We start from the raw sequence: 23,310 nt of genomic DNA on the forward strand, positions 1-23,310 counted from the left end.
CAAAGTCCACATGGTGCGTGGCAAAAGCAGCTGTGTCGTGCAGAGCTGGGAGTGTGCTCTCATGAGAGTTAGAGATGTGGCCATCTTCTGTGGCCACATTCAGCACTAAGTAATGACAGAACCCAGGTCTTTAGCATTGGTTTTAATCTCTCCCTGGTGCTAATGGGGTGTTTAGAGAGTTGTTGCTTTTTGCTTAGCTAACAACGTCCAGATTGTTTTGCTGCAGAAGTAGGGACGCCCATTGCTGAGGTCTCCGTGCAATATTCAGAACGTAGAGATGTCACCGTTCCTCATGCTGTTGTTCTCTCACAATGCAAATGTCCTTCTCTGTCCTCCTTTCTCTGCCTTGCCCAAATGGTTTGCTGCAGCTGCACGAGAGCAGAGCACGGACGCGAGCTGAACATGGAAGCGAGCTGAATGCAAAGCACAGATTGACTGCGGCTGAGGCACAGCGCGTCCAAAGTACCTTCATGTTTCCCCTTAATGTCAGGAATGGGAAACATTGTAATAGGCAACATCTGCGGCAAAATGCAAGTTATGTCATCCTAAAAATGAGTGGCTCACTGGAGGACAATAACTTTCTCATTAAAGAGGCTATTGAAATGGAAAGTTTTGTGCTGAGATAAAAGGTGGAAAATCTCCATGTGTTTCTCTGGGCCTGCTGAATGATTCAGAAGGAATTCAGCCGGAATACTAAACCTTGCTGTTCAGGACCTCACATGGAGACACAAGGGAGGAAACCCTTTCTATTATACTTCTTCCTGCAGCTTCAAAAAACTAAGCTGTGTCTGACTGGTAAAACAAGTGCCTTGCTCAGCTGAGGAATGACATTGGCCAAGATGTCAGCTATGAGATGCAGCCTTTTTATTAGGGGTACAAACATCAAAAAAGGACACCACCTGAGAACTCTTGTGTTTTCCTGCCATGCTGAAGCTTGTAAAATCTGTCTGCCTGCCTAGAGAACTTTTACAGACAGCTTATCCCAGGGTGTTCAAGGGTACATGTGGGTATCAGCAAGCAGTTTTCGGAACTCTCTTCTAGGAAGTTTTTGCTTCACAATGCCAGTTTTGCACCTCTTGATTTTGGATTTTGAAATGACATTTAATTCTATTTAACTCCCAACCCAAGAGAGGATTCAAAACAATTCCTCGGGAGAGTGCAAGGATGGCAGCCAGAGTCTGAGCTCCATCTGGGCACCAGGAGTCAGTGGTGAATGAGATCCAGCCCACTGAGCAGGGCTGTTGGGCAGGAGAGAGCCTGCATGTCCCTTTCAAAATAGGTAGATGATGGAAACACATGTACTGACTTCCAGACACTCTGCTGGAGGACATAAAAGGGAACACTCCCAGATAAGCTCAGTCTGCAACAGCTCAAAACACTGCTGTCTGTGTTCAACCAGCTTTAGATAAGAGCTTTATCAAGAGGTCAAAGGCAAGTGGGATTTTCTATAGCTCGCTTAACCCTGCTTCTTGGGTAAGAGAAGACAAGACAAACTATCTGCCTTCTCATAGCAAACTCCTCAAGAGCGATGGGGTGATACAGCAAATGTGACTCTCAAGCTCCAAGATCCTTGGACGACTTCTAAAAAATTCTGAAGCAACATTACCGACTGCAAGTCTCAATATCCCCGTGCGGCTGATGAGCTGCGGTGATGCTCCCTGCCCTGCCAGGTCCCTGCAGGGCTGCTGGTTCCTGCAGCTATTGTGTGCTTCACCAGCCATTCTGGAGAGCAGTGACATCCTCAGAGCTGATGTAAGGAGACGAAGTTTTTTAGAGCTCTTAAGACATTTGCCTTGTGGTTGGACCTAGGAAATCACTTAGTGTCCTTCCCAAAGGACTCATTGCCTCAGCAAGGAGTGAGGGAGTTCACTTGTGGGAAGCGGAGGTCAAAGGTTTCATAAAGGAAATCATACACAAGCACAACGCTGATAGACATCTGGCCCTTCATCGGCCTTGTTCAGGGTTTGCAGGTGCCACTGACAGGCCCTTTATTAAGCTGCTATTTCTGGATGTGAGCAGGACACTTTTGTTATGGGAAACCATTTGTCTCTGGGGCTGTGGGCAGGCAGATTTCAGCCTCAGAGCGATGCAGCCCCAAAAACAAGCTGCGTGGTCCTGGCCAAGTCTTTGTGGGTCAGTGCAGGGAATCAGCCACCAAATAACCCCTGATCAATGTCCTGTGTAAAATTGTGATTTTGCTGATGGCACGTGCTTCTTAGATGGCTTTGTTGGTGTCCATGCTGACATGACTGTGGGGTCCCTAGCTCTGACTTGTTCCTTATTCAGGTCCAAGCAGGATGTCATGTTCCCCATGCTGCTTTGGAGCCCCCAGAGCACAGCTCAGCTTTTTTAGGGGCAGGGATCCCTGAGTGCAGTCCCGCTACCCTCAGGGTCTTCAGTCTGGCTGCTGTGAAGAGCAGGGTAATGGGCTGTGGATTTGCTGTAAAATCCATGCAAATCCACAGACAGACTAACTCCCTGTGTCTTTCATTTTAGGGTGAAGTCTGTCCTCCAGGGAGATTTCTCTGAGGTTTCCAGTCCATCACTCAGCTTCTCTCGGCGGTCACAGTGTGAGAGCTTCACGGTATGTCCCCCCATCCAAAACAATCCCCACTGGCCTGAGAGGGGAAAGGGTCCCCACTCCCCCCAGCCCATGGGACCTCCTCTCCATCCTGTCCCGCTTCCCTGCAGGGAGCTAACTGCTCACAGAGCCCTCTTTGGAGACAAAAGACTTTGTGACAACAATGCCCCAGAGGGAACTGGCACAAGGGAGCGTGTGGGTGAGAGCTGCAGCGCTGGTGGTCCCACCCAGAGGAGTTGTTTGGGGTTCACAGTGGTCTCCCCAGGGCACATGGCATCGCAGCGGAGGCACGGCCGCACATTGCACCCCAAAGCGAGCCTCTCCCCCAGACCGAAAACCTTTCAGCCTCATAATTAATATGTTGTTTTGATCATATATTTGAAGACTTCCTGCTAATTTTGTTAGTGGGATGCAGCACTCATGAGAGCGCTTCCCTAATAACATTCATCTGCTTAATTTTATCTCCTATGCAATAAAGTTAGTTAAAAGTAAAGACACTTTATATTCTTCTTTATAGGCCTTTCCAAATGGTCAGGGGCCACCTAACACTGATCTCTGCCAGGCTTCGCAAAGGCTTGAGGCCAGTCACCTGTCTGTGTTCTGAATTGCTTTTGATCTTTTATTTCATCCTATAAATTCCCAGTGGAGTTCACTGGTAGCAAACATCTGGCACAGACACAATAGCCCATGTTTCCTGCTCAGAGAAGGAACAAATCCATACTGAAAACCCAGATTTGGTGTCTTCCTGTAGAGCTGGCCATAAAATAACTCCCAGGGTGAGGGGGTGTATCATCTGCATTCGGTGTCACCCCACAAGAGATGCTGCAGTTTCTTGTTTTTGTTGATGATCACAGTCACTGACCTGGGTGGGCGCATGGAAGGGACACCTGCTAGTCCATACAGTGGGCTCTGGCTGGGCTCTTAGGCAAGAAAAGAAAGTAACAATTATAATATTGCTGCTTTGGGATATCTTACACAAAGCACAGGTTGGAGGGGTGACCATACAGATAAAAGCGATGCCACCCATCATTGCTGGAGAGCCCAGTGTCTCCTTTAGGTTTCTCTGAAATTCACGTGCTGGGATTAGTTTAGGGAAGCTGAATTAGGGATGGTTTTTCTGTGCCCATATTCACAACAAAAACACCCTGGATTTACTTGTTTTTGCTGATTTCCAAAATCTGAGTGGAAGTCTGACTGGGAAGCCCCCAGCAGCTGGGCGTGCAGGAGTTGGGGGAGGCTGTGACCTTCCCTTCCCACTGGATCAGGTAATACCAACAACCTCTAACCCCCAGAAGACCATTGCCCTTTGCTGTTGGAAACAGAATCTGTTCAGAGCTGGGGAGGAAGCAGCAGGCCTGTAAGCACATGGATAAGGAATTGCAGCAATCCCTGGCATGCAGGTGCTGTGATTGTATCCAGCTGGAATGAGTCACCGCATGCTGCTGGAGTGGTGTGCTCTGAGGAAACTCTCTCTTTGACATAATCTTTCCTTAAAAGTCAGATCTTTCCTCTGGGAAAGGGGAAGTCTTGGCTTAGGCTGCCCTGCCTCACTTGGTTTTGGCTGGAGAAAGACATTTTTCCTTGGCTGCACGAACACCCCGTGACTTTCACTCAGAACCTCCCTGAGAACATTTTTAAAACACATTATTTAATTCATTCTAATCAGACAGCACGAATCCTGGTTCCAAATGTGATTTTTTTCCTTCTAGACAGATAAACTGCCCATCCTTTTATTCAGACACATCTTCCTCGCTGTAACAAATGATGCTGAAGGTTTCAGAGGTCCTGGGGAGATGCTCAAGCCTCAGCCATGTTCTCCCACTACCGTCTGACAGCAATTTATGTTACTGCAGAATTCGCCTTATTGAAACCATTTGTAGAATGGCAATTCCCACAGATTCATGCACAGAAGATGACTCTGCTTGGTGATGATGCATGAAGCCATCTCATTCCACATCCTTCGAGGCAGCGGGGATTTTGTGTGAGGTGAGGAACTGCACCACAAATCTTGAAGCAGAGAAATCTTAGTGATGTTCTGCGTATTCCCGGGACAAGCATAGAGAAAAAAAGACATTTCATTGTGAATGTCACAAATGAGTACACGGTAAACTTGCACTAGTGGGATATTTACTTACTGCTTGGTTCACACATGTGTTGTACCTGGCCAGGCACCTGGCACATGGCTTTTCATTTTAACGTTTTCCCTGGGCTAATTGCTCTGTGTGGATGCAGTTATATATGTTACTGTACTTGCTTTCCTCCAGCTTTCAGGCTAACTTCCTGCCTGCTGAATGCCCAAGATTTCAGACACACAGGAGCCAAATCTAGCTGAGATGTTATAATTATAGAAGGATGTCTTATGCCAGCATCACTTGCTCCACTTTGCATGAGATAGCCACACAGCAACTTTATGTGGATGTAACCATCACCATCTGCTCCTCTTGGAGTAAATGACTGTGGCCCAACGGTTGTGTGCAGATAACATGTAGTTTAAGAGAAAATGGTGATTAATTTTCTCTCTTTCTTGTAATAAGAGTTTTAAAAACTTCATACATCATCAGATACCTATCATTCTCAGAAATCTGCTTAGCAGTAAATTTTAAATTTCAAATTGTTGCCAGTGGCTGTGTTTGCTGAGGATTTGTGCCTGATTCCTATAATTGCTTCACAAGCTGCTAAGAATGCTTCATACTAATAGTTGGAGCCATGAACATGCCGAGAACTGCTTTGTTAAACAAGAACATCTTCAGAAAGTCAAACTGCTTCTCTTCTTTTTTTTTTTTTTTTTTTTTTCTGAATGGGCTGTTTGAAAGTGTTCTTGGTAAGACATGAACTGCTCTGTAGCAGGAGTGAGGAGCCTCCATAACGGAGTGGACTAAAGTCTCTCTTGGTTTAGGGGTGCACTGGACTCCAGATGGGAGGGCAACATGGATGTGAAATGGGCTGAAGCTGTCCTGCAGTTGTCCTGGATGACACAGCCCTGCCAGGGACTACCAAGAAGAAGAATATCTTAAAAAGGTGAGAAATAGATTGTTTCCAATATTCCCAGCTAAAGCAGTTTTTCTTAATCCTATAAAAAATGTAAAATCCCTTGTCTGGTTTCCAAGACAGACTGGAAGTAGCAGCGTGTGAGGAATGGAAATGGGTGGCACGAAGAATTCCCCATTGAATGTGAGCAAAGAGCATTGAAGCACAGAGCCCTGGCCCAGGCTGAGCTGTTAGAACTCTTGCAGTTTGGTCATGCAGACGGAAGAAGTTCCAGTTTCAGCAAATCACCCACCCTGTGCCTCAGTTTCCCCAGCTGACAGTCAGAATAATGCAGTCCAGGCATGGCATGCTGTACTTTGGGAAGTTCAGGTGAAATGGTTGTGTGCAGAAAGTCTAAGTGTTATAACATTAATTTTTATCTGAAGATAAAAAAAAGATGACCAGCTGCTGAAGTTTGGTCCTGCAGGAGAATTCTCACTTCTTCGGTACTCAGTCCCTGAACTGTAATGCCCAGACCCTGGTTTCTCCCAGGTAAATGTCAAAGCTGTATATCTGCCAGAAGAAAGGCCAGTAAATGGTGTCTGAAGTAGCTATCAATCCTTAGAATTAATTGCTCCAAGTCCAGATTGCAAGTATATGAAACAAACAACAAAAATTAAATTAAATTAGGCAGATTTATCGTGAACAGTTGTTGTTTCATGCTGGTTTGGGTTTCAGCAAGAACACAGACAAGTGAAATATCAGCACAAAGACATAAATTAAGTAAGAACACGCTAAGAAAAAATCTTGTTTATTCTGTGCAAGCAGCCTTGCCATTTGTCACCTTACAGCACAGGAGTCAGGACACTGGTGGGAGCTCCTGGTTGTGCCCGAAAGGTGCTTTATCAAGGTGCAGATATTAATATAGCAACAAACAGGGGAAATGGTCTTCTCAGCAGCCTGGAGAGTAATGAAGCTTCCGTGCCACAGAAGGCTCTCCAGCCCAAATGCACGCTCCCTGTCCCCATCTGTGCCTGCAACAACTGCACCATGGGGTCCCCCCAAATCCCTGTCAGCCCCCCAAAACCCCACTCACACCTTAGTGAGTCACTACCGTGTTATGCAGGAGTAACCTGTGGATCAAGCAGTGATGAAGACGATACAGACACAGAGCGATATAGACCATCTCCATGGAGATGCCCTCAGACCTGCCACTGGAGCTCCTTGGGAGTCCGTAGACTCCACGCAGAGGCAAGGAAGCTTGCTCTGCCCATCCCAGGAGGACCCCTCATACAGCTACAGCTGTGAGGGAGGTGACCCCCCCCCCAGTTTAACTCTTCATTCTGTTTCCCCACCCTTTTTTCTCTCTACTTTCCTCCCATAGCAGTAGTCCCTGCTTAGCTTTTCTAACCAGCTAAACTCCCTGGCAGGTCTTGTTGCTAAGAAGCTTTCTCCAGCAGTAGGGATATGGACAGGACTGTCCCAAAGCACAGGTACTGCTAGAAATCCTGTAAACCCCTTATCTCTAAACAAATATATTCACTCAAATATAGAGCTTTTAAAACCCACATCTCACTCCTTCTTCAGATTCCCATCACCACGTTCTGGCAAGCTCAGAGAGGAAATCCTTTGGCTGCCACCTCCATGCAGCTATTGATCCTTAGGCGTAGGTCAAAGTGACTTACCACAACTTTCTGGAAGAGCTGGAAGATTTTTTTGTATTTGTTGCCAAGGTCTAACACTCCTGTGCAGACCCATCTTGCAGCACATATACAATAAAAGCAATGCATCCAGCAATCCCCTATGCTGCTCTGCCCCAGGCTATAGAGCGGGGCTGCAGTCAGGGTAAATGGCAGGTAGGCAGGGCTTAGTGCTTGTGTCTCAACTGACTTTGGGCTTCCATTTCTTCCTTCCTTGCCAGTGGAGCCTGGGCAAGCTGCTGGAGTAGTAAATCATGGAGGATTATATAATAAACAGCTGCCACATTTGGCTTAGGAAGCCCTGAACAACATTACTGAAGGCTCTGAAAGCATATACATGCATACATATACGTATTTATGTGCATATGCATATACGTGTATCTATACTCATGGATTTGTAACTGTTTCCTTGTTCTCATACTTTTTCTTTGGCACCTGCCTCTGTCCCCGTCCCAGGCAGGATGCTGGGATGCTTTCAGCCTGATTTCATAAGTCCATTCTTGGGTGCCTGAATGTCCCTGTAGGTGTCTCACACCCCACGTCCAGTCTCTCTCTCTCCCATTGTCAGGCACAGACTGACTCACGTCCCCTTCCTCACTTTCCGTTTGGTCATGTCATTTCTAAACCGCCTTCCTTCCCTATTCCCCACCCAGGCACCTGGATTTATTTTTCCCCAATGACCACATCTTCCCCTTCTTCGACATCATTTTCAGAAAGCTAATGTCAGCTTGGTTTAATTAAAGCCCCTGCATGTTTATCATGTCTTTAAATAATTTCCTTCACGAAATCTTCATATGAACTTATCACTTTGTCAAATCCACAGCTCAGAGCACAGTGGGAAGCACACAAAGGGAGAGCCGAACAGCTTGGAAAGTTTGGGTGAGCTGTTTGCTGCAAGCTGCGAGCCCACCCCTCCAAGACCTTTATTTCCCCCTGCGGCAGCTGTCATCTGATCCCACGCTCTGGCTTTGAATGGGGCTCTCTGAGGATGCCAGATGTTGGGAACAAAGGTCTAAAAATAATCTTTCCAAATAATCTTCCCATCTATCATTCAGGGAGAGCATGTGCTTTGTGTGAACATGTGAGCCGAGAACCTGAGCTAACTTTGAGTAAAGAAGTTCAACAGCAGCCCCTGGCTTCTGTTTGTGGGCTCCTTTTTTTTTTTTTTTTTTCTTTCCCCTCTCCCTTCCCAGAAGCTGCGCAGCGAAAAACGGCTCTCACCAGCAATCAGCCCTCGCTCTCCCTCCCTCCCCATCTCCCTCGCTCCTTCCCAAGGCTCTGAATTGTCTGGATCCCGAAAGCTGGACTCCTTATTTCATCTTTCTTTGGGAAAATGGATTCCAGGGTGCTGTCAGAGATGCCGTTCTGTAAAAAGATCTTCACTGCAGCCATGTGTGTCTTAGTTTTGCTGCCAGATTCGGGCTGTGCAAGGAATCTGTGGAAGCGTGCTCTACATCTGAAAATGACGGAGAAATACGATGTGAGTAAACGGCGGTGGGGTGACCTGGGGGGAGCTGGGTATGCTCACCGTGAAAGAGAGGTTTCTTTGTGTGTGTGTATCATTTTAGAATAAGAAGTATTTGAATCCTCAGGCTCTCTCTTTATAAAAGGGTTACATTAAGTTTCCCAGGCTGTACTAAACTTTGCCACCTAGCTGCTGCAGTGGGAAACTTGTAAAGCACGCTGGGGACAGAGAGCAGGCATGGGGACAGCAGCCGTCACTGCTTCTCCTAGAAACTCCACGGGGCAGCAAAGGAAGCATGAATGTGAAGGGGAAGGCAAAAACCTCTGTCTGGGAATAGGTTTAGTGAAAAGAAGAAAATGTTATTCGTTGCTTAGAGCAGGGAGGAGGGTCCCTGGCCAGTTCCTCCGCTGCCTTCTGGGGTAACTTTGGGTAAATGTTTCCAGCTCCTGATGATAATGTGTGCTAGAGGGATGGGGACAGTGCCTAGGGTTTTGTAAGCCACTGGAGCACAGAGACCTCCAGATCCACGGCGTCAGAGTAACATGCTGATCACACGTTAAGCCACCTTCTTATCCTCCAGCCATCAGAAGTTAAGAACAAGCTGGGGAAGGGCAGGAGAGCTGCTGTGCAAGAAAACAGCGTGGAGCTGCAGAGGCTCCAGTGTCCCATCTGTGCCCGGGGAGCGCTGGAGCACTTGCTGTGCCAGCCCAGAGTGCTAGACGGGAAAGGGAGCCATGTGGTTATTCACCAGTGGGGTACTGGAGAATTTGAAAATTTGAATTGGAAATTTTCACTTACTCCATTAAACTCCCCTTAGAAGCCAGCACTGATCCAGGCTCCTGCCCCTTGAATCACTTGGGTGGAAGCCCCAGCCAGTCTGTCTTCTCATGCTCGGCTTTGATTGCATCTTCCAGTATTGCATGTGCATAAACAATGCCTTGGTGTCACAGAGGGATTCCTCCACCTGTTTTCTGCAGCCACATATAACAGCTTTTGAATTAACATGGATTCTTTTCTGCCCATGACATCTAGAGCGATGTTCAGGGACAGCTACATTTGGTTCATGCGGATTGCTGACTCAGGTTGATACACATGTTTTGGCCAAGCTGAAACTGCAATATGGTGCTCTTGTCTCCTTGGAATTTTGCAGAAAACATTGTGTTAATATTTGAAAGGCACCCCAGTACTTAAAACAATAAATTTTCTTGTTCTTCATTGTGACCTCCCTTGGGACAGGGGTATCATCCGGTTTTCAGTTTAATTGGAAAATGGTGACATGAAGAGTTGTTTTTTCTGCAAAATCACTCACCAGAAAGTGTATTTATGACTATGTTCTTCTGTCATATTTCAATGCAAAGCTCAAATTCAATAGGAGCTATGAAGTAAATGACCCAGAGAGATAGGACAGGAGTAGAACAGGAATTTACATGTTGATCTTCAGATAATGTGCGCTGTAGAGGCACAGAGCCCACTCCCCTGAGGATACATCCTCCTCTTTCAATCTGCTGTTCTTCAAAGAACTGTTATTTCTGGCATCCGTGAATCCAGGTGCTACTGATCTGGCAAGCTCTGCTAGAATTGCTCATATTAACAGAACACCTTATCTAAGGAAAACAGCAAATGCTTTTCTTTTTCCTTCTCCTCAGAGCCTTGTAAGGAGGAAGGCGTCCACCCTCCATCCTCTTATCCACCAAGAATCTGCTTTGGCTGCCTCCCTTGTTTCTGGGAGAGTTGCTTTCTTTTCTACCAAATGCTGCGTGTTCCCTACGGTTCAGAAATCAGGGGCTGTGGGTGGAACAGCTGATTTGTGAGTCACTTGGCTGGAGGGATAACAGATGGAGGGGCTCACAGCGACACACAGCCATGCAGGAGATGGGCCATGGACACCGCTGTGGGACCCCCAGGAGGACACGGGTGAGGTCTGAGAGGGAAGAGACGGTGAGGGATAGGGAGTTGACAGAGGGTTATGTTGTCTGAGTCCAAAAAATCTGAGTCCACAGTAGGAGCAATGCATCCACCCAGCTGCTGGCTGCAGAATGCTGAGCAGGCATTAGGATGAGGAGCTGGTGGAGGTCTGGCCAGGAGTTTTTCATTAAAGTGTCAGAGGAAGGGTGTTGGTTGGCAGGGATGGGTCAAGCGGGAGCAGAGAAGGGAGAAAGAGGAGAGAGAATACAGCAAGAAGAAAAAAAATGGCAGTCACAGTGGGATGGAGGAGCTGGGTTTCCAGCTTTCAGCAAAGCCATGTGTTGTACAGCCAGAGGGACACTTTTCAAGGCTGGTGATTTGCAGCTGGTGTTGTGCAGCCCCTGCACAGTCTGTGAACTGTTCCCAAAGGGCAGAGGGAGGAACCTACCTGGAAGGAGGCTTCAATTCATTATCAAGACACCCACGTGTCTGTTGGGAAAACCTGGGGCTGTCTTGATTTTATTCCAGTGTCAACTGCATGAAGCATTTTAGAAAAAAATTCCACCTTCCTTTAAAGATTTCCAGAAATGAAGAATTCCGCACAGCTGCTGTAATGTTCTTCCAACAATTTATTTACCCTCCAGCTGTCATAAATCCACACTGAGATACCCTCTTTTTGTCTACCAGATCAGCACACCTCCCATAAGAGCTGTCCCATGTGTGCCTCAAAGTAATGTACGAACAGAGCAGCCTTCAGCCTCCCCTTTGAAACCTGCATGCACACAGGAGTCCTGCCTCCCAATCCTCTAATCCCTATCGTGCATCTTCTTTGAACCCACCTGAATTTTCCAACAATCTTCCAGTACTGCAGACACCAGAACCAAAACTACGAACCCAGAGTCAATGTCAGGAGAATATTATTCCTGGTGTTTTGGTCTTGTCCTTCAGATTATTTAACCCTCCTTCAGTCTGATTTTTAACTTTGACCACTGATGGTCTGTGTTTTTCCAGGTCTTTGATGAAAATGTTGGAAGGCTTTAAATTCTTCCTGACTGTGTATTGTTTCAGAGAAAAAGGTGGTTTATGCCCAGTGTCTGGAAATACCTGCCAGGGACAGAAATGATAACCAGAGCCTCGGAATAAACCTCACGCGTGATCTTGGGGGTGGCCATGCAGAATGTGAATTAGCAGAGAATTGTGCTTTGACACAAGCCCAGGGTCCAGTTTCAGGTGTGAATATAACTGATTTTGGATTTTTTTTTTTGAGGCAGACTGTGTTCCACAGTTACTATTGAAAATACAGACCAAGAGTGAGTGATTACATTCAGGTTTTTCATTGTCATCTTTACTGACCTCCAGGGTTCCTCAGCTGAACTCTGAACTTTTCCCCTTACTTTGTTTCTGGATATCTTTAAGGCAGATATTGTCATTACAGTGATTTATGAGGTCTCCATGGGAAACAGCAATTTGCTTCCTGCATTGAAAAATATCTGTAAAAACAATAAATCCGAGCAATGCTCAGAGCCAAACTGTGAATTCTGGGAGAGCTTTTAAAAAGACCTTGTAACCCATACCTGGAGACATCCTTAACCAGGCTTTAACTTTGGGGATAAGAGAATCCTGTTTCCCACTGGGATGGTTTATGCATACATAAACCAGTGGCAATGGCTTTATTAGATAAAATGTGCAAAAGCTTTTTTTTTTTTTTTTTTTTAACCATGAGGTTTTGAAAGAAAGGGGTTCAGAGCAATCGGTGAACAGAGAAAATGTGCAGGGAGGTCATGAGGCAGACAGTCATTTGACTAAAGATGTTACATTGTTCCCAAATTGAAATCTCATTCATTGAGCCAACTGCTCATTGCAATTTTGGCTTCTTGGTTTCTGAATCATCTGTGAAGCAACTGCAGTAATTGCTTGATTTTTTCTTTTTCCATGCATCCATTACTTGCCAATATTATTTTGGTCACCACATTTCAATCTGCAGCTGACATTTCAAATAACAGAACAGCAAACTGACCTTCCAAAATGAATGCTCCCTCCAAAAAGGAGACCTGTTTAGTGTTTGGAACTGCAAAGGTTCACTGATAAATGCTCTCTTATATCTCAAAATGATACCTGGCCCAAACATTTCATCTATTTAAAATCCAACAACAGCAAAAAAAAAGTTGAATTTTAACTCTGTTCCATTCAAAAGCATATTATTGCAAAGCTGGAGTGTTTTCAGCTTTTTTGAGGAGTAGGATGATGTGTTAGCTTGCACCTTGTTTTGCACTGTAGCATGGAAAACACTATCAAAATTATGATTTTTTTTCCTTCCAAATCTTGTGGATTAAACAGCCCATCAATTCATGGGAAAACAACCTCATGGAAGGGTTTTTGAGTAGTTTCTTGTTCACTGAATGGAAATAACTGAGGAAAAAGCAGAAGAAAATTGTTTCTTGCTATTGAGAACAGATCAGGAGGCTGTTGTTTGTGGAAATATTAGGAACCCTCTGTCTCACACACAGACACAGGCACACACATTGTTTAACCAGTTGTAGATATGGAATTTCCTTAGCGTGCACCTTGTACCAGAAATGAAACCTCTTAGTCACCCTGACTTTTCTCCGTACTTCTCCGGTGGCTGACACTCCCCTTCCACGCAACCCGGCAGCGGAGGATCTTCCCTGCTCTCCATTTCCCCCTAGCTATGGCTCGAAGAATGAAGACACAAGACACCACAGAACGTGGAAGTAAAATTTCTCACATCAGTAGCACAAACAATGTGTATCATTTCTTTTGGTGTCCCTTGGGATTGCCTTCATTCTCTACGTTGCAAATTATCCCAAGGGAATGAAGACGATACTGTTTTCACTGTTCCTGATAGCTGATTGCAGCTCAGTCACACGTGGCAGCAGAGGCCGTGCAGGCTGGGGGTCAGTCCCCAGGGCAATGGACCTCCCAGGGTCTGTCCTGGGACATTTTTTTGGACAGTACATGTGGGGACAGGCTGTTTCGCAAAGGCACGCACACTCCACAGAAGCCGTTTGGAAGTTTCAACAATGAGGATGTAGCAGCATGTGAAGAGGGATGTTAGTCTCACCCCAAATTTCTCCACAGCCTGATGGTGAAATCTCCTAGAGATCCCCTCGGGGACTGTTGCACCATGTTGTTTCTTGGAATAACAAACCCAGTTGCTCGTCACTTATTTCAAAACACAGCAATGATGGGGCCAAGTATATTTAGGACTCTTAAGTCATGCCAGCCCGTGCGTGGCAGAGCTCACATCATACCTTTGGCTGGATGCTGATCTCTTCTGAAAGTGCAAATCCAGAATCCATCTTTTGATTTGACTAGAGTTTATTAATGTGCGTTAATAAATCTGAGAGCTGGACGCTGCCCTTTCTGAGTGCTTTGTGCTGCCCTGGGGAGCTGAGCTCCAGCCCAGAGATGAGTAGTTGAGCCATAGGTGAGAAAGGAGTGGGCTTGGGTGACTCACCTTGCTCTCGGAGGGACTTGGCTTCTTGCTAAAATGCTACCAGCGTGAATAATATCTGAATGCTGCCTCTTATAAATGTTTCTGGTAAAATTCTGTGCCTGCTAATCCACTTTAAACCTCCCTTGTCCTTTTGGGTGCAGTGAGCAGCTGGGCTCCTTTCTGCTACAGTCAAACACTGCCTGATTTTCTTTGGGGTTAGGCTGACATCACCCACGCAGATCTCACCCAGACCATCTCATGGTTTAGAGATGGTCTCCAATTTAACAGCTCAGGACCCCACAGTGGATAAGCTTTGAAAGACCCCTCCCCTGTAAGTTCTTGTCTGGAAGAAGGAGCCTATTGAGAAGACGGGTGCTACCTGGGACATTAGTTCCAGGTCCCATTTGGGGATGTACAAGACAATACAGTCGCATCCTTTCCACTGCTTCCCTGTCAAGGTGGTTTTGGTGTGCGTGTCATGAGGCTGCCTAGAGTATTTCTCCCTGTTTCCCAGACAAGTATAAAAGACTTTAAAGGATTTTTTGTTTTTACCTCTTCATTGTAATTACAGTAATCTTAATTATCAAATGAGTTCCACACAATAATTTGGTGGTTTGTGATCACAGAGCTCTCTCTTCAGTGTGGTGAAGACGGTGCTGGAGGAGCTGAACGGTTCGTTCTCCTCTCTAATGAGTACTTGAAAACCACTTTGAAAATCCCTCTTCTGATTCAACTGCTGGGATGTTTGGTATTCACCTTATGCCAAACCTTTGTTTCCTTTTCTTTTCTTTGCAAGGATTATGAGTACCCTCTTCATTCTCACAGTTCCCACTACCAGAAGAACGACCGCTGCCCCCCACCACCCCAGACCTTGCCGGACCGAGCCTGCGAGGTGCCCAGCTGCCGCTCGGATTCAGAGTGTGAAAGGCACAAGCGCTGCTGCTACAACGGCTGCATCTATGCCTGCCTGGAGTCTGTACAGCCACCGCCAGGTGAGTGGACCCAGTGATCCAAAGGACAGAGAGAAGCACACAGAAATGATGGTAGTTATCCCCTTGGGTCTCGGTTGGAAGGCATGGTTTGGGTGGGTGTTGAGGATAAAGCTTTGGTTCCACACTTCTGATTTCTGGGATGATTGCTGAATCAAAAAAATATCTAAGGCCAGCTGGGGCTGCAAAATTTCCACCAGCACAAATGGTAGAAATCACTTGAGGCCAGTTCTTTTCTTGGGATTATATGTTCAGGAAAAGAAGTAATCCCAATCTGAACTGGTGCTCACAGAAGCGAGGCAGCCATCTTATCTGATCCATGCCATGGGAATGGAGGAAGGGAAACAACAGCTGCTTTGGCCATTATAACACCAGGTTCTTGTGGCCCTGGATAACGTTCATGGCTCTCTTGCCACTGAGACAACAAGAGCATGAATATAAGTATCTTGCCGAAAACTCAAACCCGTTCTTCAGGAGCCTGGCTACTCCACCTTGACTCTGTGCTTTCTGATTTCTGTCTTTTACAGTGTTGGACTGGTTGGTTCAGCCCAAACCGCGCTGGCTGGGGGGAAATGGGTGGCTTTTGGATGGCCCAGAGGAAGTCTTACAAGGTACAGTATGTTTCACTCTCTTGTCTGCAATATCGATAATTATACAAAGGCACTAAATAATATATTCATCGTACACAGAGCTTGCCAGGGATGTTGAGATGCTCAGGCTGCTGGTATTTGTCTGAAGTTTCCATAGGAATAACACCCTGTGGTGCTGGGGGCTAGTTTCTGGTGCAGTAAATCAGTTGCTTTTTATGGCTATGACTTATCCAGCAGGGCACTAGGAATGCTCCAGGGAACTGGATTTGCAGCCATTCTTGTAATAAGTAGAAATACATATCTTTTTTTTAGAAAAAGGCTTTGTCAGCATACACGTATTTTCTGCCAGCTTCCTGATATACTGTGGGCAGGCTTGGATTAGGAGATCTTTTAATCCAGAGTGGCCTCATTGCACAGATGCCTTGGGCTGGGGCTGTGGCTCTCGGGTCTGAAGGCTGCTTTGAACAAGAGCCCTGGCAAACCGCTGCGGAGCTGTGTCAACCTGGCATGGAGCTGGGAGCAACTAAACTTGGGGACTGATAACGAGGTTGGGCTTCTCAGGTTAATTCCATAGGGAAAGGTCTTTTAAGTAATTTTTCCCAATACCTACAAGGAGGGCGTGGGAAGAGAAGTTTTCTTCTACGAGATATTCCCAGATGTATGTATGGCTGAAGTTCTTAATTTCTTCATGGAAAGGCTATTCCAGCCTTTGATCAGCTTCAGTCAGACACAGGTAGTGACCATAAATTACCGACTTTGGTCTAACACAGATGGTATCAGACTAGCTGAACCTTGACTCTCATCTATTATGGAAACTCCTAGTTCTTCAAGAGAAAATTCTGCCTCCAGCTCCTTGGAGTTGCATTGCTAGAAATATGATAAAATAGGTTCCTCCGCATCCATCCTAGTCATGCCGTTTGTTATCTTAACACCTTCATCTCAGCTTGAGGGATCAATTAGTGAAATAAGAACTGTCAGTCATGGGATGAGAATCACAGCAAACGTCCTTGAAATGCAAATCCTGGCAAATGGAAGGGTGGAGTGTCCCTGCATAGTCTGTACATTTAATGGACACGAACACTGCCTGTGAGTCCTCTTTCACTTTCTTACTCTGGTCTGCACTTGCTGGATACCCAGGGTCAAGGCGGTTAAAGCCTCCGTTTGTACCAGGGGGTGGCACTGCCTTACTCCACGGTGACTCGTATCTGAGGTTTAAAGTCATCAGTAAGTTAATGGGTGTGGAGCAAAGAACAAAGCAGCAAACTGCCAGCTTCCTGGTCGCATTTCCCGGATTCCTCACCCAGCCCGAGCACTGGCTGGAACAGGGAGTAGCCCGGTGGAGGGACCACCCGTCAGTGCAAGCCTGGGGCAGTGGTGGTCTGTGCTCAGCGCTCTCCAGCCCTCACACAGCCCCTGCACAGCAGGCTGTGGGTCCTTACGAGTAATGGGGCTGCCCTGCGCTCCCCATATGGGGCTGGACACGTCAGGTTTTGTGTCTGCCCTGCAAAATTTTGTTTTAAATATTACCAACTTTTTTCCTAGATTAATCAAAATTTTGTTTAAAATATTTTCAAAGTTTTTTAAAAATTTTTCCAACTTTGTTTTAAATATTTTAGAAGTTTTTCAATAATTTTCAAAATTTTGCTACGAAAATTTTCATTTTTTTAACACAAGATTTTTAAAAATATTTGAGAATTTTTTCAAAAATTTTCAAGATTGTTTTAAGTATTTGGGTATTTTTTCAAAATTTTTCAAGATTTTGTTTTAAATATTTTAGAAGTTTTTCAAAATTTTGCAAAATTTTATATTTTGTTTGAAATATTTTTAAATTTTTTCAAAATTTTTCAAAATTGTGCAAAATTTTGTTTGAAATATTATCAATTTTTTTCTAGATTAATCAAAGTTTTGATAATAATCTGCTTTATGTTATAAATTGATATTATTATAAATTGATAATAATTAAGCCTGCTCTGCCAGGCTGCTTTGGAGGTGTCCGTCCTTGGTACCCCTGCATGGGAAGCAGTCTGGGAGGAGATACAGCAGAAGGTGGCCGTGTTGTCATGTGTTTGGTCACCTGAGACTGTTAAAGCCATGATTGATGACCTGCAGGCTTCTGTTGCAGCGGAGGCCTGCAGCACCACGGAGGATGGGGACGAGCCTCTGCATTGCCCCACAGGCTACGAATGCCACATCATCAACCCCGGTAACACGGCCGAAGGCATCCCCAACAGGGGCCAGTGCATCAAGCTCCGTGGAAATCCAGGTCAGCCAGCTGGAAATCTCCCTTCCTTCCCTGTTCTGACATGCAAACACCGGGGAGGGATGGTGTGCTCTCACTGGCTTTGAAGATCTGGTGGTACATCAGCTCTCATGGGCTTTTCTGGGCAGCCCAAGCCCCCAGGGCAGTATGTGACAGCGGGCTGGGAGACAGTCCCCAGACTGCAGCAATCTCAAGTCTAATGCCCGTGATGTTGGCTAAGAAATACCCAAAGCAGGGGACACACGTCGTTTGCTCTGTATGCCAGTATCCTCTGGGGTTGTGTAAGCAGAGTGGGTAATAACTTGCATGTGCCATTATTACAGCACAGAAAATAGAAATATTTATATATTGCTACACACTTACCTAAGAAATATGAGTTTCAAATTCCAGTTTTGACTTCTGACTTTCCTTTTTGCATCCAAAACATTGTTCCCTTTGTTCTGATGACACATTTGCCCAGTAAATATAGGCCAAGGTATTTTTCAGGAAAGCTCGTAACATGTCTGGGTATGTGTAACTTCACTGAATAGTAGGATGTGTATGTCTGCGCTGGGCTACAAATCATCTCAGTGTAGAGACATAAAATGTCAGTTTTGCCATTTGGTCACTGTAAAAACAAGGGGAAGCATCAGATCAGATCTCTGAACTGCTTCCAGAAAAGACTAATATTTTTTTCAGGCCTTTTTGATAATCTCATTCTTTTATAACTTTTTTTTATGATAACATCTGTAGTAACTAGGGTAATATATAGCTGCATGGCTCTTAGACACGAGGTATTTCTAAGAGCTTCAATAATTATATAAATGGTAAACAGAAAAACCTAGCTGGAACTTGAATTCTGTAAAACACTAATACATGGTCTGAAATTTTACCCAAATTTTCTTTCATTTGAGAAAGTTTCTGATTCCTTGACTCATCGCTGCTGAAAATAACATAACATGCTAGTGGCCAGCAGTTAACCACTCTTGGGGAAAATGAGTTGTGTCTGCACTGTTCAACAATCTGAACAGTTTTATACAAGGTTTATAGCAGCCTGCACCCCTTCAGCTCCAGAGATCTTTCATTTTCCTGTTTGTGAGGTTATTATTTCCATATCAGTAATTACTCTGTGCTGTACACAGAAGGCCAGCGTTGAACACAAAGAATGAAGGCTGGCTGGATGTATTCTCATTACATACCTTCTTTTTCAGATGGACGCAACCTGAGGCATAAGTATTACAAGGAATATTTTGGTAAGCTGCTGACATGCTATTATTTTTGCTATTATTAAGCTTCATAGTTATTTCATTGCTTACAAGGAATTTGCTGCTTATGAAATGAAGGTTTGTACATAGCAAAAAGAGACTCTTTAGCCTCAACTCTCTATGCCTTGGTCAAAAGATCTTCTTTTAAGCTCTGCAATGCCCTGACTGTGGACTCTGGGGAACCAGTATCTCCAGCTGTGCCACAGTGTGTTAACTGGTGCAGCCTGCTGCCAACGGTTCCCACCCAAGGGGTGAGAAACACCCAACCCAATAACCTTTTGTTAGTTTTAAGTGTATTTTTGGAGCTTTTCTCACAGCCCAGGACTCCTTGCAGATGAACGCAGAACTTTCAAAGCAGGATCTTTTGCCAAGAGCTTGTGTTGTGGCATGTGATAAGAAATGAAGGGAGCCCAGTGAAGCAGTCCCGTGTTGTTATCTGCAGCCACAAGAGGGGTCAGGTCCCTTGCACAAGTTGATAGATGAGTATCTCAAGAAAAGCAGGAGGATCTGCCAAAAGATCTCTTTTCTCATGGCTTCAAAGCTCCTGGTTTCTGCTAACTCTTGGATCTGGAGGGGGACAGCCAGATCAGATTGGAAATGACATTTAGATATCACTGGACAACATCTTTGATACGACAGGATTTACCAACAGCCGCAAGGATTTCCTTTCCTCTGTCCGGCGGGCTATCGCAGCTCTCCCTGAGAACTGCTAAATGATGAGACCAGTAAAACTGAACTGCTTGGAGAATCTGGAGAAAACATTTGCCACAGACTAACTTAAAATCTGACCTTACTGACATTTGTTTTACAGGGAGCAATTCTAACAATGTGGTCGGCTATGTGAAAAACCAGCAGAAGCACTTGGGCTAAGGAAAGGTGTGCCTGGGTAAGTGTCCTGTGAGTAAAGGGAGAGCTGGGTGAAAATAGTAGGTGCTCAGTATGCGATTATTTAAAGAAATGGTTGTTTGAGGGTGAAATTACCTCTCATCAAAACACCAGTATAAGGACAGCACCTTCAAACTGTGTACAGGTACATACCTCAGGCTTCATGAAACACCTGTGCTGACAAACAGCTGGTGTTGTGAAAGTGTCCCAAGAACCTGTGGCGTTGGAGATGGAGCTCTGCAAACTGTCCATGGAGGAGTTAATGTCTTCGCCAGCTTTTTCTCTCCCTCTCCCACTTTTTATTCTAATTGCTCAAGATGCACCTGATTTCTTTGAAGGACCTTTGCCTTGGGAGTGTTTAGAGGATAGAGTAATTTTCAGGATGAAAAATAAGTGCTGCAAAAGTTTGTGAGCCTTAAGACTAAACTGTCTGTGTAGGGGCTTTGTCTAACGCAGGTGTAATTGCTCCTGCAAGACAAATTAAAGAGCTCATTATTCTGGACTGATTGCAGTCTTCCAAACACTCTAGGCACATGGGTGACTTCGTGGGGTAACTTTATGCATGCGAACAGTTGCACTGAACCCACTGGCCAGAGCGAAGCCAACTAAAAAAGGCTCCAATCATTTTATCAGGCTTTAAATTAAGCAAGAATGAAAATATTTATTGGTATAATAAAGGTTCTGTCCCAGGATGGTTTTCTCAACACTTTCAGCTTCACTTTAAAACTAACTTGAGCTTAACTGGCAGTTATGAAAACAGAGCAGTGCAGTGGTTTATGTACCTACGTCAGGCTGGCCATCCAGATTACACAGCTACATAAGGACAAGTTCTGTGCAAACATCCCAGGAAGGATAAATATTTTAATTCCTCTTTTTTTGTTTGATTTTCACCCAGCTGGACCACTCTGTTAAGCAGCTGTCAAGGAATGCTTTACCCAACAGTTTTCTGTTTTGGAAGAACTCTGGTCCCAAATCTCCACGAGCACGTCTCCAGCCTTACCCTGACCCCTGCCTTCGTTATTCAAAGAACAGATTTTAAGCCTATCAGGAGGGGGAGAAATGTGATCCCCTGAAAGAACCCACCCTGGTTCTGGGCTGCCCTTCTGCCAACAAAATGCAAATACCTCCAAGCGGATCCCCCTAAGCCACAGTGCCGGTGTCAGGCTGCTGGAACAGAGCCTGCCCTTTTTGTGAGTGTTACGTGACCGATTCGGATTTCACACCTGTGGACATAACTCGGTATTATAAAAATGAAACAACATCAGGATTGTACCTAAATATCATACCTAAGTTGCATTAAAATAGGCAAGGCTGTAAGTCTAAAGGAGCTCTGCATCAAATCCAGTGCCCAGCTGTCTTGAACAACGACTTTAAATAACCCTTTTCATAAACTTAAAGTTTGAAGAAACTCGCAGGTTTCTTGTTTTTCTCTTTATCCCTCGGATTCACCAGGTCTGATACCCAGTCGGCAAGCCTAAACCTGAAATTTTAAGAATTTAAGAAACTCTGAGCTAGGAGCAAAACAGGTTTCATAAATGTTTTTTTTAAGTTACTTTCCTTTAGCTTCTCAGTCTGGTGAGCCGCAGATTGAGAGCTGATGATGAAATAGATTTCTTTCTACAATATCTCAGCAGACACACATGCCAGTCTTTTTAAGTTGTTGTTTTTAGCCAGCGCAGGTAATACTCACAAAATGTGCATCTGCGGTTCTGTACCTGCAAAACCTCAGCAAGAACACTGGAGTCTGGATTATTTGTTGCACATATTAGAAAAGCAAAAGCAGGATAATTTGTGTGATTAAAAGGATTGTCTGGCAGATGGGCAGCTGTTCTTTAGAAGCCCTGTACCTTTATGTTGACTTTGCTAAATCCTTAAGGTCAAGTTATTTGTATTTGGGCTTTGCAGCTTCTTTTAGCTGTTTAGCATTATAAAATGGAAAACACGTTTTCTGTGAATATTTTCCTTTTCTGTGACCGTCCTAAAGGCACAGTTGCATTTCATTTGCTAGGTTTGCTCCCTTGTTTAGTACGTGTCCCCATCTGCATGCATAAAATGAGCATTTTAATATGCAGAGTCATAGCGATGTATAGAAACGCCCAGCTCCCAAACACAAGTGCCTGCTTCCACGCACAAACCAGGGGACTTTCGCAACTCACCAAATGTTTTGAGTCAAAGCCAAGCCACCTATAAAACACTTGATACTCTGCATATGACATTTGCAGCTGGAGAGATGAAAGATGCCAAATGCTCTTTGGTTTCCTGTCGTACAGGAACACTCCTCGATGCTTTACAGAGCGAAGGGACAGCTGAAGGGCTCCACATTTTCCTAGATATCTTCATTTGACGAACTCCATTCACTTCTTTGTGCCTTTGTTCCAAGTTCCATGTATTAAATGCCACACCCTATTCAGACAGATTTATTTCTAGAATTTTATAATATACAACTTCATCCAATGATACCTTAACTCCTGCTGAGAGACAGGAGTCCATCCATATTTTACAGTTCCAATCCCAGTTTAGCCCAGAAACTTGCCGCTTTGCCACTGATATTACTTGACAACTTAAGGCAACGCAGCTCACAATGAAAGCTGTAATGCAGCCTTGCTCCTAGGTGCTGTGCAGTGAAATGGATTGATTTTTTTTCCAGCATCACTTTTTGCAGAAAAGTCAAATTCTGATGAAATGAGCAAAGCCCTTCAGTGGTTACTGCTAAACCCCAAAGAGGAAATGCTGAATTGTTCTGTTTCAAAATAAAAAATTCAGTGCCTAAAAATCTGTGAGGATCTAGTTGAAAAACTTGTGTTGAGCATTAACAAACTGGCAAGATTAAAACTTCAGATCTCAACCTAATCTTGGAAATCATCCAAAAAAATTATGCTTAATTTGAGGGAACACATTCATTTCAGTGGGTGCTTTTTGGTAGCTGCCTGACCACCTCACTGGATGGGATGGTGAAGATATTTTTCTACTTGCAAAAGGAATTTTCAAAAAAGAAAATTGACAAATTAATGATTTGTTGATGAATTTCTGTTTACTGGGTGTTATCAAAGACATCACCCTTACTCATGGTGCTATAATGGGGTTTTTTCAAGTTAATTCCTTTCAAGATATTAACTGTCAAACTCAGAAACAAAAGCCAGAGAAGAGATTTGCATAAATGCTGTGTTTTCAACCCTAACATCCGTCAGATGTTGAAGAGAAAACACAGACCACGAGTTGTCCTCAGCTTATCTTCTCTCCAAAGACAAATGGCTTAACAACAGCCTG

The 23,310-nt window shown here is 44.8% G+C and overlaps 1 protein-coding gene across 1 annotated transcript; it reads left to right on the top strand.

Moving 5' to 3' along the window:
- The first annotated feature begins 8,312 nt into the window (after window positions 1-8,312).
- On the top strand, window positions 8,313-21,112 carry WFDC1 (WAP four-disulfide core domain 1). The gene is made up of 7 exons (XM_010077690.1): window positions 8,313-8,728; window positions 14,872-15,067; window positions 15,592-15,675; window positions 17,777-17,917; window positions 19,105-19,146; window positions 19,970-20,044; window positions 20,939-21,112. Exons 1-6 carry the CDS (start codon window positions 8,582-8,584, stop codon window positions 20,026-20,028), a joined length of 669 nt encoding a protein of 222 aa, XP_010075992.1. The 5' UTR covers window positions 8,313-8,581; the 3' UTR covers window positions 20,029-20,044; window positions 20,939-21,112.
- Window positions 21,113-23,310: the final 2,198 nt, after the last annotated feature.

The sequence above is a fragment of the Pterocles gutturalis genome, unplaced genomic scaffold (assembly GCF_000699245.1).
Source record: "Pterocles gutturalis isolate BGI_N339 unplaced genomic scaffold, ASM69924v1 scaffold5708, whole genome shotgun sequence".
In the NCBI taxonomy this organism is placed as follows: Eukaryota; Metazoa; Chordata; class Aves; order Pterocliformes; family Pteroclidae; genus Pterocles; species Pterocles gutturalis.